General features: G+C 41.8%; 2 protein-coding genes across 2 annotated transcripts in view; one reads left to right on the top strand and one right to left on the bottom strand.

The window, feature by feature from the left end:
* P3H1 (prolyl 3-hydroxylase 1) overlaps positions 1-9251 on the bottom strand; it is a 16181-nt gene extending 6930 nt beyond the window's left edge. The window contains exons 1-5 of the mRNA XM_011377922.1: positions 8683-9251; positions 5964-6116; positions 4659-4848; positions 4338-4469; positions 3328-3467 (exon numbers count right to left, since the gene is read on the bottom strand). Coding sequence (XP_011376224.1) covers positions 3328-3467; positions 4338-4469; positions 4659-4848; positions 5964-6116; positions 8683-9147 — 1080 coding nt within the window. The 5' untranslated portion in view covers positions 9148-9251. The remainder of the gene's footprint in view (positions 1-3327; positions 3468-4337; positions 4470-4658; positions 4849-5963; positions 6117-8682) is intronic.
* Positions 9252-9349: 98 nt separating this feature from the next.
* CUNH1orf50 (chromosome unknown C1orf50 homolog) lies at positions 9350-15049 on the top strand. Its single transcript, XM_011377923.2, has 5 exons — positions 9350-9485; positions 9605-9720; positions 12673-12759; positions 13253-13384; positions 13727-15049. Exons 1-5 carry the CDS (start codon positions 9410-9412, stop codon positions 13910-13912), a joined length of 597 nt encoding a protein of 198 aa, XP_011376225.1. The 5' UTR covers positions 9350-9409; the 3' UTR covers positions 13913-15049.
* The last annotated feature ends 891 nt before the right edge of the window (positions 15050-15940 follow it).

Genomic DNA, 15940 nt, shown 5'->3' with positions numbered 1-15940 from the left:
CAACCCTCCCAACAGCTCTATGAGGCAGCTAGGGAGCAAATCCCACTTCTACTATTTATTCATTCAACACCAATTTATTGAATATCAGCTATATGTCAGGAACTGTGCCAGCATAAGGCAGAGAAACAGATTCCAGTCACCATCCTAGCCATAGGCCACTGTGAAAGTTAATTCATCTCTTAAAGCCTAAACACCCTCATCTCTAAAATGGGAAGAAGAGTGCCCACCTGACAGGGTGTCTGTGATGATTAAATGAGATAATGGGTGTAAACCGCCTCGTACCGTGCTTGGCCTGAGACAGGGCTCAACAAATGTTAGCTACCTTCTTTCCAGAAGGGAAGTTCTAGTTAAACATGGTAGAGTGACCATATGGGCATATTTCCCTTTCTGCCTCACACTAACTAATATGACATAAAGGTGTGTGGGGGGGGTGGGGAGTCTCAACCTAGCAAGACAAAGACATTGGGAGAAGTACCATCTTCCAGCCAGATGGTCACCATCTAGTGGCCACAGAGGACAACTGCAAGGTAACCTGTTTTCCATGTGGGAGGAGATGGCCAGAGAAAGATTATTTCTATTGTAGATTTCAGGATTCCAGAGCCAGGAAGGATGAACCTTGGTTTTTTCCTTCAAGGTATGTTGGTGACCCCACCTCACTGAGTTGTTATGAGAATCAAATGAAATAAAAGCTGGGAAAGAATTTTGTATGCTATTAAGATGCATCACATGTATCTGATGGGTAGTTATTTTCAATGGTAAGCGGCTCGACAGTGACCAGAGGAAAAATTAACCACCCTGGGCTGTAGTACATGCAGGCCAGAAGACTGTAAGGAGCGCGCCTTGCTCTACCTGTGCGTTCCTGAGCTAAGTGGACAGTGCCATGCATGCATCTCCCAAGCTCGAAACTTGGTGCCTAAGTAGATATGAAGAGGAGGGAGGAGTGAAAACACTCCCCACCTTCTTCTGCCAATCCACTCCCTACCTCCACCTAGTCAGTTCCCCTCTTCTAGCCACTGCCTCACTCAGGCTCTCCTCTGTACCACCTCAGCAGCCTCCGACAGGGGTGCTGCTTCCAGCACCCTCCCATTCTGAGTCATCCACCATCACATCTTCTCAGGATATTGCTTAAAACCCTTTGAGGGCTCCCTACTGTTGGCTTCATGGACTAGAGTCCAAGGTACTGGTGTGGCACTCAAGACCCTTCAAAATCTGATCTTCCCAGCCCTCATTTCCTGTAACTTCCCAGTATTATCTTTCATTTACATGAAACAATTGTCCAGGTTGTTTGCACATGTTGTTCTCTGTCTAAAAGGCCCTTCCCTGCCTCATTCACCTACTAAAGGCTTTTAAAACCAACTGTCAACACCGTTTTCTCTTGTGAAGCGTTCCCTGATTTACCAGTTAATTACTTCTCTTCCATGCTTCCACCATAGCTTGCTCACATGTCTACTATTCTATCTAACCACACAGTATTCTATAAATTTTGGATTATATATTTTTCTGTATCATCAGTGTCATAAGGTGTGTTTTAGATGGCATTCAAAAAGACATGAAAGTCATACATACACAGCTATAAGAAATACAGAGTATCGACGGCCATAAACAGAAACCTTCAGTCTCCCTTCCCAGGCCTGTGTCTCAGGATAACCCCAATTAAGTTTCTTACCAATCTGTCCAGAAGTTTATAATTTAAAATTTAAAGCATATGTATGTACTTTAAAAAAACGTAAGTAGGATTTAATATAATTACAGTTCTGTATCTTCTTATTTTTCTTTACCTAAAATTGTATCAGAGATAATTTCACATTGGTGCATAGTAATCTATTCATGTATTAGTTGTCTTGTATGTCATTGAATAAATGTAGCATAATTTATTTAATCAGTCCCCAAATTGATGGCATTTACCTTGTTACCTGTTTTTTTGCTTTTAGCAACAATGTTCCAGTGCACATTTGTGCACATTTACCTTTGCATGCTTATGCAGTACAGCTGTGGGGTTGTTAGTCCCATTGCTGATTCAATGAACAGTCCAATTTACAATTCCACCAACAGTGCAGGAATGTGCCTGCTTTATCACCTCCTACATTTCTCCAATATATTTGTTGCATAAACAACTGAGTGGCCTCTAGAGTAATTATAGATATTTACCATTTCTTTGGCAAAATGAAAAACTGGTAAAATTATAGCCATTTTTAAAAATAATGTAGATGGGGGTTTGGGAGAGGTCAGCATGAAATAGGTAATTCAGAGCCACAGTGATAAGCCACGCTCTGTTTCAGGAAGTGGCTGAGGTTAGAGGTGAGGAAACTGACTACCTGCAACGTGTGTTCTATCAGCAAGACCCCCATGATGCCACTGATTCATAAAACACTGTACACACTCGTACTGCACCTGTCAGCTCACTATCTCATTTGACCTTCATATTCATCCTGCATTGAAGACAGAGCAAGAACCATAATCTCATTTTACAGAAGAAACTGAGACACAGAGAGGCAATGCAGCATGCCTAAGATCCCCGTGAAGTGACAGAGATCACATGGCTAGTGAGTGGGGGAGCCAGGACTTGAGCCCAGACTAGTGACTTTAAATCTACCTCATTGCTCTGGGCTCAAGGAGGAGAATGTACATATGTGCAAGGCATACGTACAAATAGCAAGGTTTATGGTATCAAACTTCATCAAGTTAAAAACAGAGAACTTCTCATGTTTTTAATACAAAAATAATACTCATTCACTGCAGGGAATTTCGAAAATATAAATGAAATACAAAAATCATCATAATTCCGCCACCCAGAAATAATCATTGCTAACATATTGGTGCATTTCATTTGTGCCACTGTATCATATAGATTTTTCTCCTTGTTTTAGAGATAGGAATAATGCTGAAAGAGGGTGCGATCAGACAATGGCAGAAAGAAAAGGGGATAGGGAGGAAAATGAAGATAGCGAGGAGGGAAGCAAAAACAAAACAAAACATTACATTAAAAATGATAAATCTTGGCCAAATGGTATCGAGTCTCAACGTAGGGGAGTGCCAAAAAGGAAAGAACATGTTGCTTTGCAATTTGCTTTTCCTTGACGACTCAGAGAACATACTTCTGGGCCCAGAACGTGCTAATTAATTAGGCTAGTTACGGCTCTTGCATCATCTTCATGCTTCCTGCGCTCCCTTGTTCTCCCAGCCACAAGTGCTCAGTGTACTCCCACCCTGCCCAGGCACCCTGTCCCCACTGTACACAAGAAGTGCCAGCTCCCCAACCTCTACCCCACTCTCTGCCCTCTCTCTGGGTTCAGCTGGCTGCTGTCGGAGCTAATGCAAGTCTCTCACCTCACGGGGGCCAATGGATCTGGCTTCTTCTTCTCCAAGCATGGCGGTATAGTAGGCGAGATTCTGGTTCATCACCTCATCATTGGGGAAGAAGAGGAGATATGTCTTGGCACATTCAATAGCCTGTGTATAATTTCCAACTGCAAAGTGAAAAAATAAAATAAAATAACTGAGAAGAAAGTGTCTAATCCTGGGTACCAGGAACCACTAGTGTTTAGTTCCAGCTTGAAGCAGTGATGACATGATAAGGTGGCCCACCTGCATAACACAACTTTCTGATTTGCAGGGAAAAGTTATAGAAGAATAAGATGAACAAAAGTTATATAAACATAGAATATAGAATCAATTTTAATGTCCTCAGGGCTGCCTAATATTGAAACAGAAAGAATTAGAACTCTTTGTATGCCAACATATTCAAAAATTCACAAGTAATTCAAACACTGGCCTCAACATTAGGTCAATTTCAGGAATATTCTCATTTTCCTACGTTCTTTTCCGTATGGATTTTCAGAAGAAGGGAGAAGGTTACAATAGCAGATATTCTCTTTGTTGACAGGTGTTAGTCTCAACTGTAAACATCATATACTCTTGAACATACTTTAATGCTTAGCACACAGTAGAAACTCAGTAAAAACCTGCTGGATATTGATAGACCCTCCTGAGAACATCATTGCTGTACATGGGGAAAGGGCTGGAAAATGTCCTGTGAACTATTTTAAAAGTTAGTATACCCTTGCCTTTGCTGTGACTTAATTCAGATGCAAAATTAGATTATAAGGAACAAGAGAGAGAGGTCCTAGAGTTTCCCTCTCCCAGTTGTTGGGGCTGCTGGTATCTGCTTTCTTGGCCAGTGGCTTGTGACAAAGCCCCAGGGATCATGTGGCATGGTGCCTACCAGAGCCACAGAGAGAAGGCAAATATGTTAAAGAAAAACAGTAACCATAATCCCTGCCTATCTTGCTTTTGGCTTCTTACTTAAAACAGCAGACAAAGACGAAAGTCGGCCTTACTGTTATAGTAGGCAAACTGCAGATAATTATAATGCGATGGCAGGAAGTCTTCAAAGGGCTTCTCTCGACTTGGGTGGGAAGCCAGCTCGGTGACACAGTTCTGCTTACAGCTGAGGACCTGGATGTAATGATCTGAAAGGAATCAGAGAGGGGGAATAACCACAAGGATTCAAATTCTGGTTAAGTGTAAGCAATTTTTAGTCAGAGTCCCAGATTTAAGAAATTTAGAAATGAAGCTGAAGATACTATGTATGTATTATTACAACACTGCCCTTAGAGCCCAAGCAGGCCTGACCAATGGGCAGGCCTTGAGCCGTGCACCTGTGATGGCCTGGAAGAGGTCGGCGTTGTATTCAAGGTAGTTGTAGCCATCATAGTCATAGGGTCCTTCGCAGAGGGCACGGCACTCCTCATCCGCCACAAAGTACTCTTGCAGCGCTGACTCTAGGTGGGGTATGGCTTCCTGTGGCTGCTCCTCTGAGTAGAGTCGCACTCCCAGTCGAAACTCGTCCTACTGGGAGGAAGGAGTACTCAAACGCAGGCCATGGACAACCCTCTCTTCCTTGTCACCCACTACTTTCACAGGAGTCCTCGTTTCCTGCTTATCTCAGGTTATGAATGGAAGGGGTAGCTGCTACATAATGAAGGCCTTGTTTAACGGTCTTTACTTGTTTCTTTTGAAATTTAAAAACATTGAACTAAATCTAGAAGAAAGATATGTGAGAGTTCAGTGTAATTTGCTTGTATTTTCTGTAGGGCTAAAAGTTTTCAAGATAAAAGTTTAATAAAAAATTTTAACTTTTAAATGTTAGAATGTGGCCTGTGGTGATGAAAGCAGCCTTTCCAGCTGCTTTCAGCTGGATGATTTGGGCTGTTGCATGAAGCTGATTACATACTTTGGTTTTGCTATCTGTGAGACACAGCGCCCATTCTCATGGACAATAACCATTTTCCTTTGTCACAGAATCACTAAAAAAACCCCTAAACTATGTGTAGTTGCATAATGTACTAGGTGTACTTAATTTACTTTTAAAAGTCATTCTGATATTGTTTCTAATACCTCTATTTCTAAACTATTAAAACTTAAGAGAATATTAGCTCTTTATAAAAATGCTATATTATCACAGACAACATCTCTTATAGAATACGTTCTTTTCCTCCTAAATAAATACAATAAACACATTGAAGAACAGTGTAGCACTTATTATAGTGAAAAGCAGAACCTACATGACCAAAAAAAATGTGACTAATAATATGATCTATGTATAAGATGGACTATCATGCAGGCTTTAAAAATTATGTTTTGAAAGAAAGTCTAAAGACATGAGAAAAGACTCATGATATAGTGTTAACTCAAAAAGGATGATGAAAAATATGTAGACGATATGACAGCAAATTAGGTTAAAAAATTATATACAGAAAACTTAAAAAGTAGGTCAGAATATCAACTACCAGTTTTCTTAAGGTGGCGGCATTATAGATGATGACTTTCTGTTTTATATTTATCTACATTTTTCTAATGTTGTATAATGAACATACAATACTTCTGTAATCAGAAAACAACCCCAACCCCAGTAAACATCACTCTAATAAAAAGAAAGAGAGGAAGGGATAAAGTTTTTTCACCATATGGGGTTTGGCCTCAAGATCCTTGAAGTCAGCCTCCTTCACCCCAGACATGGTCTGGTAATAGTCTAGGTTCTGACGCATCTCCATATGCTCGGGATTGCCCACGAAAAAGGTGTGTGCCGCTGCTACAGCTTTCTCCAACTTGTTTATCTAAGAATGAAGCACAAGAACATGATGCACATCCAAAGCCTGAAGAATTGTGTCTGAATGTGCAGTCCACAGTAAAGAGGAAATCTCAGCCTTCCTGAGCCTTCTACTCAGCATGCCCCAGCCCCTGCCTGCCCCAGAAAACACACCTATGGCAGGAACTACATAGCAGAGATAAGGAGCACAGGGCCCTAGGCAGATTTTCAGCTACTTCCCAAATCGGGCCTAGGGGTCCCCCAAATTACAAGAGGTAATGCTTCAACAGTGTAAACATTCTATTTTAAAACACAAGTCATATTGTAGGGAGAATGCTATGGAAGACTAACTGCCCAAATAATATATTCTCTAGATTCAAATGTACCAAGTGAATTGAAGAAAGGTCTAAGGCTTCAAAAATTTAGGGGTAGCGAGAAAAGAGCACTTAACAATTAGATCGTGCCTAAGAATTTGCCTAGAATTTTTTTTTTTTTTTTTTTTTTTTTTGCATAAAGTGTTTTCAACGCATTCGAGGAAAAGGTGGGTGGCTGAAAAATCCTAAGATCATATACAAAATCCAGACATGGCATCTTCTGACTCAAAGTCCAGGGCTCATGAAGTTAAAACAAGTGGTTATAAAGAATTCTGAGGGGAAAAAATTCACGACAGGCCACAATAATGTACATAGAAATGGATTTCAGTGTATCAAAGTTACACAGGATCAAAGGTAGAATCCAAAATAAATCACTGATGATCTAATGATTAACTACATAGGCTTTGGTGTCAGATGGATTAGTGACAAATGTAGGATTAATTCCTCACTTGCTGGGGCTTTAGACAAGTTAAAGTTTAGTCTCTAAATTCAGTTCCCTAATCTGTCATCTAGAGATAGCACTCACTACCTCATAGCATTGTTGGGAAGGTTAGATAAACTAACATATATGCATCTTTTAATACATGGTGCTAGGCGCATATTAAGTATTCAATAAATGTAAATCTTAGCATATTATTAATATGCTTTAATTTTTTCTTTTCGATCATCGGTACTAGTAAATGCACACTAAACAAGGACCCAGCCCTGGGTGTGACTTTAAAATAGCTAAGTGACCCAAGGTCAATAATCCTTATCTCTGTATCTCAGTTTCCTTAACTGTAAAATCAGGAATTCTCTCGTCTATCCCTTTCATGGATTTATTCTCTCTCCCATCTTTCAGCATTGCTCTTGCCTTTCTCTTTTCTCCTCCTACTCCTCACTCCATCCTTGTTTACTCCCTGAGAACTGAGGCACCTATTTTCCTTCTAATGTGAACAACCGCACTCCTCTTCTAATGGTTCACACTGCCACCACTTCTTCCAAGGATTATTCCATATTCCACATGGCTTCCAGAATTAGCATTCTGATGATGGCTCCCTGACGCCTGCAGAATTCTCTTCCCAGTCTGGCCTCACTCTATCTGGAATGGCTGTCCTTGCTCTCCTCTAGCAATACTTAGGATCAGCTTCAAATGTCACCTCTTCTCTCTGATTTCTCTGAGACAAAGCTACATTCTCCCTCCTTTGTGCTTCCACAGCCCTATGTACACACCCTTTTAGTAGCCCTCACTATAGTGATTCTTAACAGCAAAGTGAGATAGACAAAAAAAAAAGTCAAGCATTTTAATTACCTGTACAAGAACTGGAATGCAATACGTATTCAATAAATGTTTGCCAAAGAATTTTTTAAAGTGCTGTTAAGTGGCATGACCAAAGACATAGCCTAATTATTTTGGTTTCAAGTCTGAGTAACTAGGAGGAATGGAACAGGACTGTGTACACAAAATGATTTTGTAGAGGTGGAAATCAGGTCTCCATAATTTTCTAAGGTTGAATTGAATATCTATTAAACTATGGATATAATAGATATGCAGCACAGCCAGCACCTACCTTACAGGATATTGCCAAGATCTGGGCAAATGAATTAATAAACACAAAGTACTTAAAATAGTGCCTGAAAGTATGCGCTGGCTATCATCATTATCATCATCAAACAAACCAGGAGTACTCCAAAACCATGTATGCACTTGGACTTAAGGCACTCTGGAATTCCTAAAATTACTCATTTTCTTTGGAAACCTGACAGACCAGCCAGAGGGTCCCCCACAGGGAGGAGCCAGACAGCCCCTACTGGCGACGTGGCAACCTCGCTTCTTGGAAAAAAAGCTGCAGCACTCGGGCAGCAGGAAAAGCATCACTGAAAAACGAACCGGAAGGAAGACAGTGTAGAAAGGTCTTAGCTTACAATGAAGTCAGGATGAGAGACCCAAGCTGCCGCTTTAGTTCCCTCTAGGAGGTCTCCCGGGAAAACACCAAGCCAAGTTTGCCTTGGTGAGTGCCCTAACCTCAAGTTGGACCTTTTTGGGGTCACCACTGATTAGGCGAACCCGGCGAGGCAGTTTTCCCGGCAGAGTCCTTGCTCTCCCCTTGTCCTAGGAGACCTCCTCGGCCAGGAGGCCACTCTCTCTCTCTGCGGACACTTCCTGGCCCCCGACCCCCGGGATCGCCTGCAACCACGCCAAGAAGGACCCCAGCCGCCCGTGCCCGAACAGATCTGCACCTTGAAGTAGGCGACCTGCAGGTAGTTGTAGGGGCTCCGCTTGTGGAACTCCAACTCTAGTTCCTCGCTGAGCGAGTGGGCGGCTGGCGGCCCCAGGCAGCGGCGCAGGCAGGAGGCGCGGCGCAGCAGGCCTCCGAAGAAGTGCAGGTCTTGCAAGGCAGCGGCGCCCGAGGCCTGTGTCAGGCTCGGGGGCGAGTCGGGGTCCAGCTCCCACGGGAAGTCTGCGGCACACCGGGTGCGGCAGCGCAGGCGAAGGGCGCGCAGGGCGGCCCGCGAGCGCAGCGCGCGCTCCATGCTCAGTACCACTCCCGGCCAGTCCCCGCGCGCGTAGGCCGCGGTCCCCTCGGCGAAGAGCAGATCAGGCGCCGACATGTCCCACCCAGCCTCGGACTCGACCTGGGCTCGGGAGGCAGTGGCGATGACAGCCAGCAGTGTGGTCAGCAGCCCCAAGGCGTGTGCCGCCATCGCCTCCTCAGACCTAACTGTATGGTTCTCCACCGCCACGGAGACCGGAGACCCACCCCCGGGAAGCCTCGCCCCTGATCTAAGCCCCGCCCCAAATTGGGCGGTGCATGACTCCGCCCCTCAATAGAACCTTGCGCGTCAGCCGCAGCCCCGCCTCCGAATTCTGCAGCTCTGACGCCTAATAGGAGGGAATATGGAAGCTCCGCCTACGGACCTTTTGCGCATGCTCTTCCGCCGGGTGGGGAGACATTGAGGTACTGTCATGGAGGACGCTGCGACTCCCGGGCAGTCTGAGGAGGTCCCTGAAAACCAAGTTCAGTCGGCGACAGATCGGGGAGGTACGCGGGGCGGGAGTCAGAAGGGAGAAAGAGGCCCCCATGGAGCAGCTAGTCTTCCAGGCTCCCCGGGAGACCAGGGGCGGGCGCTCATGGCCTGTGTTCCTGGGTGTGTGTCGCAGGAGCCCTGGTGGAGCTTACCCCGACCCCCGGCGGCCTGGCCCTAGTGAGCCCCTATCACACCCACCGGGCCGGGGACCCCTTAGACCTCGTGGCGCTCGCAGAGCAGGTGCAGAAGGTGAGGAGGCGCGGCTGGGGAAGTAAATAACCATCTTCGTTCCCGTTTGGCCCTGCGTCTTACGGCTTGGATCTCATAGCCACTTAGTGTGGGGTAGCATTTGTTCTTGTCTCCATTTCACACCCGGTATTGTTATTGCGAGTCAGAGGCCTGAGTCAAACTCTGATCTAAGACCAAAGGCTCCTTTAACTGCAACTTGAGTGTCCATAATCTCCATTCGTGGGAAGGTTTGCACAGCATTTGCAATATTCATTATTTTATTTGGGCCTTACCACAGTCCTGTGAGGTAGGCAGCACAGAAGTGAAGAGAAGTTTCTGGGGAAGTTTCAAGATCACGCTAACGCAAATTCCGCTGAGATGCATAGTGCACTTAAAATTGCTTCCTATAAGATCTTTATCTGGGACTCGAGAGCTTTTAGAACTTGACATCTTCTAGAAGGGCAAGGACTCTAACTTTGTTCTCTGTCCTCGGTCATTGGACACAATATTGGACAAGCCCAGTGCTTAGATATTGATTGCTAAAAGAAGTAAAATAAAGAGGAAATGTGAAATAGAAGCACTGGAATTTGGACACATGAGTTTTAATCCCACTTTTGATATTAACTTGCTTTGTGATTTGAGGAAAATGACTTTTCTCTGGACCTCAACTTCTTTATAAAATGAAGGGTTTGAACTAGGAGACCTTCTAGATCTAAAGCTCTGAAAAACCAAATTTCATCTAATTTCTTACCAAGACTTGTGGTTGTAGACCCCTCTTCACTTTGTACTTTTAGGGCCCTGCTGCTTTAAAGCTCATGATATTCCTCATCCTTGTATACACTATCACATTTGGCCTTTGTTATGTTCAAAGGTCTTTGTTTTGCCCAAAAATATTTAATAATTAATGTCCTCATATACATCACTGTACTTCAGTTTTTAACTAAATATTGAAGTGCTTTGGAAAGCTCCTTTGATTCAAACCTTGTGCCTTTTCTAGAGAGGTGGGGTGCAAAGTATAACTTTTATGGATTAGGAGAATGTCATGTGTCTATTTAATCAGATCACTCTTATTGGGAGGGAGGCTTCTAGGACCAAATTTTAAGCAAACATTTTCATGGATTACTGAATAGCCATCATATTTATTACAATAGCCTGAAACAATAAAAGAAGGAACACAGTTTTTGTTCATTCAGCCTATTGTCTAGTGAAATATAGAGGACTCGTTTTTGTGCTGTATCCATTTTTTCAATATTATCAGTCTTTGAAGCTAAAGTAAAAACTAGAGACAAATTGAATCAAGCATGTCTACCCTTTGTGTACTAAATTGTACTTTCTAGCAGGACTGACTTCTGAGCATACCTTTCAGTATAGTAGCCACTAGTTCCACAATGGCTGTTGAGCACTTGGAATGTATAGTTAGATCAACTGAGAAACTGAATTTTAAATTTTATATAATGCTGACTTAAATTTTAAAACCTAATAATTTAATTATTGGAAACTTTTAAGTATATTTAGAACAATTTAATGTGTGGATATACTCTTTCAACCATAGATTTTATGAAGTCTAAATACACATCATGTATTTCCAATGAAAATTTAGCATCCAAATTGACAGATGCTGTGAGTATAAAAAATACACTTAATGTGAGATATCACATGAATAACTTTAAAAATATTAATTACATGTTGAAATGGTTATTTTTTGATATATTGGGTTGAATAAGAAATTATAGAATTAAATTAACTTATTTACTTCTACTTTTAACATGTTTACAAGAAAATTTTAAATTACATATGCAACTTGCTTCATCTTCTAAAGGACAGTTGCATTAGACTGTAATCTTGATGATGGTAGGCACCTCTCTCTCCTGTTTGCCAATGTATCCAGTCAGTGTCTAGCATGTTGTCTGACACATAGTAGTTGCTAAATGTATATTTGTGGAACGGATAAGTGATTGACTCAACTTAATTATTTCTTTTCACTCATAACACTGGCTTATACTTGACTTTTACCTTAAGCTTCTTCAACTAACCAGAAAATTCTCTTAATATTTCTCACTTTAAGTTCAAGTTTAACCTTCTAATTTCTTTTCCTTAACTTAATGGTATACCACTGGAAGTTAATCAGCTTTTCTCAAAAGTAAGCAGAATTTTTTGACAAATTTCTGATGCCTGAGTGATAATCCTTCCCAATACATAAATTAGACACACCGTGCTCTCCTACCTTTGAAAATTATTATATTTATTTTAAGCAATTTCCATTGCCCTCAGTTGCATTTTCTAGCACAGGACATGCAGTCCTATGTGTACATTGTAACCTTGTTTCAGGTCTGCATCATAGCGCAGTCTTTTAAAATACATTGTAAGTATCAATTAGAAATATAAATATAGGTTAAAATATAACTAGGTGTGATGTAAATAATTCAACTGAGGTAATGGCTTTCTATACATAGCTAGATTCCTATATAGCAGGCGATAAGAGCCATATCACAAGTATCTTTGGATTTTTCTTACAAGACCCAGCCCTGATTTCAGAAATGTTTAAACATGAGAAAATAAATGGAGACCTGAGGAATAATTGGTGTGTCAGGCAAAGAGCAAGGGGGAAAATGTATTAGAAGGAGGAGAGAGCATATTGAATGTGTTTGGTAGCAAGAGAGAGCAGGGAATGTTGGAGGACTGAAGAAATTCAGTGTGACCTGAGTGAAAAAGGTAGAAGGCTATGGGAAGTAGAAAAGAAGGAGCACTTAGTTCTGTGGTGTAAGGTCATGTCAGAATTGGCTTCTCATGAGCAGTGCTGTTTATGAGGTGGGCTTTGAGATGAATGGGAGTTCATGGAATGGTGAGGATAGAAAGAATGTTTTAGGCATAAGCAATGTTGTTGACATAACTCTTCACATTGGGGTCTAAATAAGAACATCATAGAAGTCTGATACTTTTACAACCCACAGTTTAGTTTTCTCTCACCTTTAGGCTGATGAATTTGTCCGAGCAAATGCCACCAACAAACTGACAGTGATAGCTGAGCAAATCCAACATTTGCAAGAACAAGCCAGGAAGGTAAGTAATGGCTTTTAGACAGGCTTTCATTTTCTTTTTTTAGTTCACAGGATTAATTGAACTTCCTTTAATCATTGTAGTTTCTCTTCAGTACCTCCTAGAAATATAGAGGTATTGAGTGAAATAGAATAAGCCCAAGAGGTTAAGTATAAGATACATTTTTTCACTAGGAGAAAGTTCAAAGAAGTAAAGTATTTTGAGGGAAAAATATGTTTTCAGTTACAAAAGACATGTACAGAAAAATAGAGAAACTTAAAACCTACTCAATACCAATAATGCTTAACATTTTGAAATATAATTCTTCTAAAGGAATTTTTGCAGCATAGTAAAATTACAGTCTAATTTTTGTTTCTTCAGAATGATCTGGATCACAGTAGTGATTCATTGCTATGGGGGGGAGCAAGATTATAAACATTGAACATTTGTGATGATCACTGAATATGAGTGCCTGTTATCTCCAGTACACAATTCGTTACCTCTCTGTGGTGCTTAGGTATTGGAAGATGCTCGCAGAGATGCTGACTTGCACCGCGTAGCTTGTAATATAGTGAAAAAGCCTGGCAACATTTACTACCTTTATAAGCGGGAAAGTGGTCAGCAGTATTTTTCCATTATTTCTCCAAAGGTAAGAACATTTATTTTTTTTTGCACAAAAATCTACTCCAGTCTTTGAGACATTCTTGGCGTGTGGGTGAAAATGTAGGCATTGGGGTTGGTAAATGGTTTCTGAGGAAATACTTTAGGTGCTGTGAGCCCAGTCATGACTCTAAAAAATAAACGTGCTTAAATCATTCACAGCCATTATCTCTGTTAAGGGAGGAATTTGATGTGTAATGTAATGCTTTTCAAGGATGATTCCAAATGGTCTAAAATGAAAAGCTAAAAAAAAAAAAAAAGTGTCATAAGTCATAATTAGGAAATGTTTCTTTATGTCCTACCCTGATCAGAACTTTTTTGCCCTCTCTAGGAATGGGGGACAAGTTGTCCACATGACTTTCTTGGTGCCTACAAGCTACAGCATGATTTCTCCTGGACTTCATATGAAGACATTGAGAAGCAAGATGCTAAAATCAGCATAGTGGACAAGTTGCTAAGCCAGCCAGTGGCCCTGCCTCCAAGTCCTGAACCCAACTTCCAGGGACTGACTCACTGAGGTGGACTCTGACAAACAGCTCTCATGGCAAGGACCTGTCATCTCCTTGTTGCCCCCATTCTCTGCCTTGATGAGAGGTGGCATGAGAACTGAGGACATGTAGGTGAATCATGAACTTTTTGGAAGGACACCCTGTGTGATTGTACTTCTGTCATTATTACTTTTAGTTGGGATGGTAATGAATCACATCAGGCTTTTTTTTGGATCCTCTCTGGATCACAGATACCCAACCAGTCAGTTTCAGCATACTGGCCAGTGTACTTCTCCTTTACCTCCATCTGGTCTCTCTATAAGTCAGAGCATTAGAGGAAGAAGCATTTCTTCCCACAAATGGTTGGCGAGGGTTTTCAGAAAGGACCGTTTTTAGTTTTTTTCTATAGTTTGTCTTTAAGATTGGGTTTAGGCTACAGTTGATGCAACTCCAGCTTCAAATTCATCTGGGAACAAGAAAGGGATAGTGGAGGATGATAAACAACTTGGCTTGGCTGCATTAAAGAAAGTGTGATTCTGGTATATCTACACTACTGGTGAGGTTTGGCTTGACCCTTCTGTTCTTTCTGCCTTGCTGGAGTGACTAGAGAATCTGAAGCAGCAATAATATCCAGGTTTGGGTAGGGTCAGCCTCCAAAACTCAGAATTTTAGGCTTGGAAGAGAGATTGGAGGCTGCCACTAACCATTACATGAATCCACTCTATAGCTTCACTGAGGAAATTCAGAGTTCAGCCATCTGCAGCAGGACAAATCCATTTAAATAGCAACTTTAAAATATTGTGGAAGACAGACTAGGGCAGTGGGTGAGACACAGGAAAAATAGCCAACCTGTTAATTATGAGTTAACTCACATCGAAACTTATTTCGACCTGAGTTATTTGAGAACTAAACAGTCTTTTTGGCCAAGTTACTCCAGTTCTGAACCTGACTGGACTCTAGTGGGACTCTACCTCACTTCCTTTTTATTCAGTGGAATCGGCTAAATTCATAGCATTTCCAGCATGGCAGTACTTCTTTCAATGCCATGTAATCTGTCACAGCATGCTGTAAAAGGAGAGATGTGTGCTTGAAACCACAATTGCCCAAATTCCTTTCTGGGGATGGATGTTTCTCATGCCGATCTGCTTGGTAAAACCCTAAACCCATCCTGGTGTTCATGGCTTTTCCTCATACACTGCACTCCTTGTGAGCTGTAAATGGTCCACGAAGGGCTAGAATCTGACAAGGTCACCCAGGTGATACTTGGTCACTCAGGGAATGCTCTGTTGAGTCGGTTGCAAAAGCCTCTGACTAGGATGCTGTGGGACACACACACACAAGTTAGTGGTCAGTAGTTGATTATGACTACAGAAAGTTTCCCACGTTTTCAGAAGGTTCTGATCTGCATGGCAGTAACACATTTTCAATAGGTGCTTTATAAATTTTTAGTTCCTAAATTACCACAAACTTAGGGGCTTCAAACAACACACATTTATTATTTCATAGTTTCTACGTGTCAGGAGTTCAGGCACACTTAATGGGCCCTCTGGTTCAAGGTTTCTCACAGGCTGCAATCAAATTGTTGGCTAGGGCTGGGTTCTCATCTGAAGGCTCAATTGGGAAATGATCTGCTTCCAAGTTCACTTAAGTTGTTGGCAGAATTTTAGTTCCTCAAGGGTTATTGGACTGAAGTTGTTGACTGTTTATTAACAAACTATTACCCAGAGGCTTCCCTTAGTTCTTTGCTATATGGATCTCCCCAACTTGGCAACTTTATTCATCAAAGCCAACAAGGATGACAATCTGATAGCAGGATGGACGTTCCAGTCTTATTTAGGCTAATCATGAGTAACCTCTCATACATTTGCTGTATTGTTGATTAGAAGCAAGGGAGGCAGTTATACAAGGGCATAAATACCAGAAGGCAGAAATCATTGAATCATAGAACAGCATTTAGAATTTATCTGCCACAGTGCTCAGCTGAGGGAGAAAGGAAGGTCTTGGGTAAAAGGCAGTATTACAAAGTGGTTAAGTGTGGTGGCATTGAAATCGCAGAT

The sequence above is a fragment of the Pteropus vampyrus genome, unplaced genomic scaffold, assembly GCF_000151845.1.
Source record: "Pteropus vampyrus isolate Shadow unplaced genomic scaffold, Pvam_2.0 Scaffold326, whole genome shotgun sequence".
Classification (NCBI taxonomy): domain Eukaryota; kingdom Metazoa; phylum Chordata; class Mammalia; order Chiroptera; family Pteropodidae; genus Pteropus; species Pteropus vampyrus.
Note: the sequence above shows the minus strand (reverse complement) of the source record. Positions and strands in the feature narration are given on the sequence as shown.

Coding starts and splice junctions, on each gene's coding strand:
- CUNH1orf50 (XM_011377923.2), top strand. CDS start 9,410: ATGGAGGACGCTGCGACTCCCGGGCAGTCTGAGGAGGTCCCTGAAAAC. Junction 9,721..12,672: donor TCGCAGAGCAGGTGCAGAAG/GTGAGGAGGCGC, acceptor TCTCACCTTTAG/GCTGATGAATTTGTCCGAGC. Junction 13,385..13,726: donor TTTCCATTATTTCTCCAAAG/GTAAGAACATTT, acceptor TGCCCTCTCTAG/GAATGGGGGACAAGTTGTCC.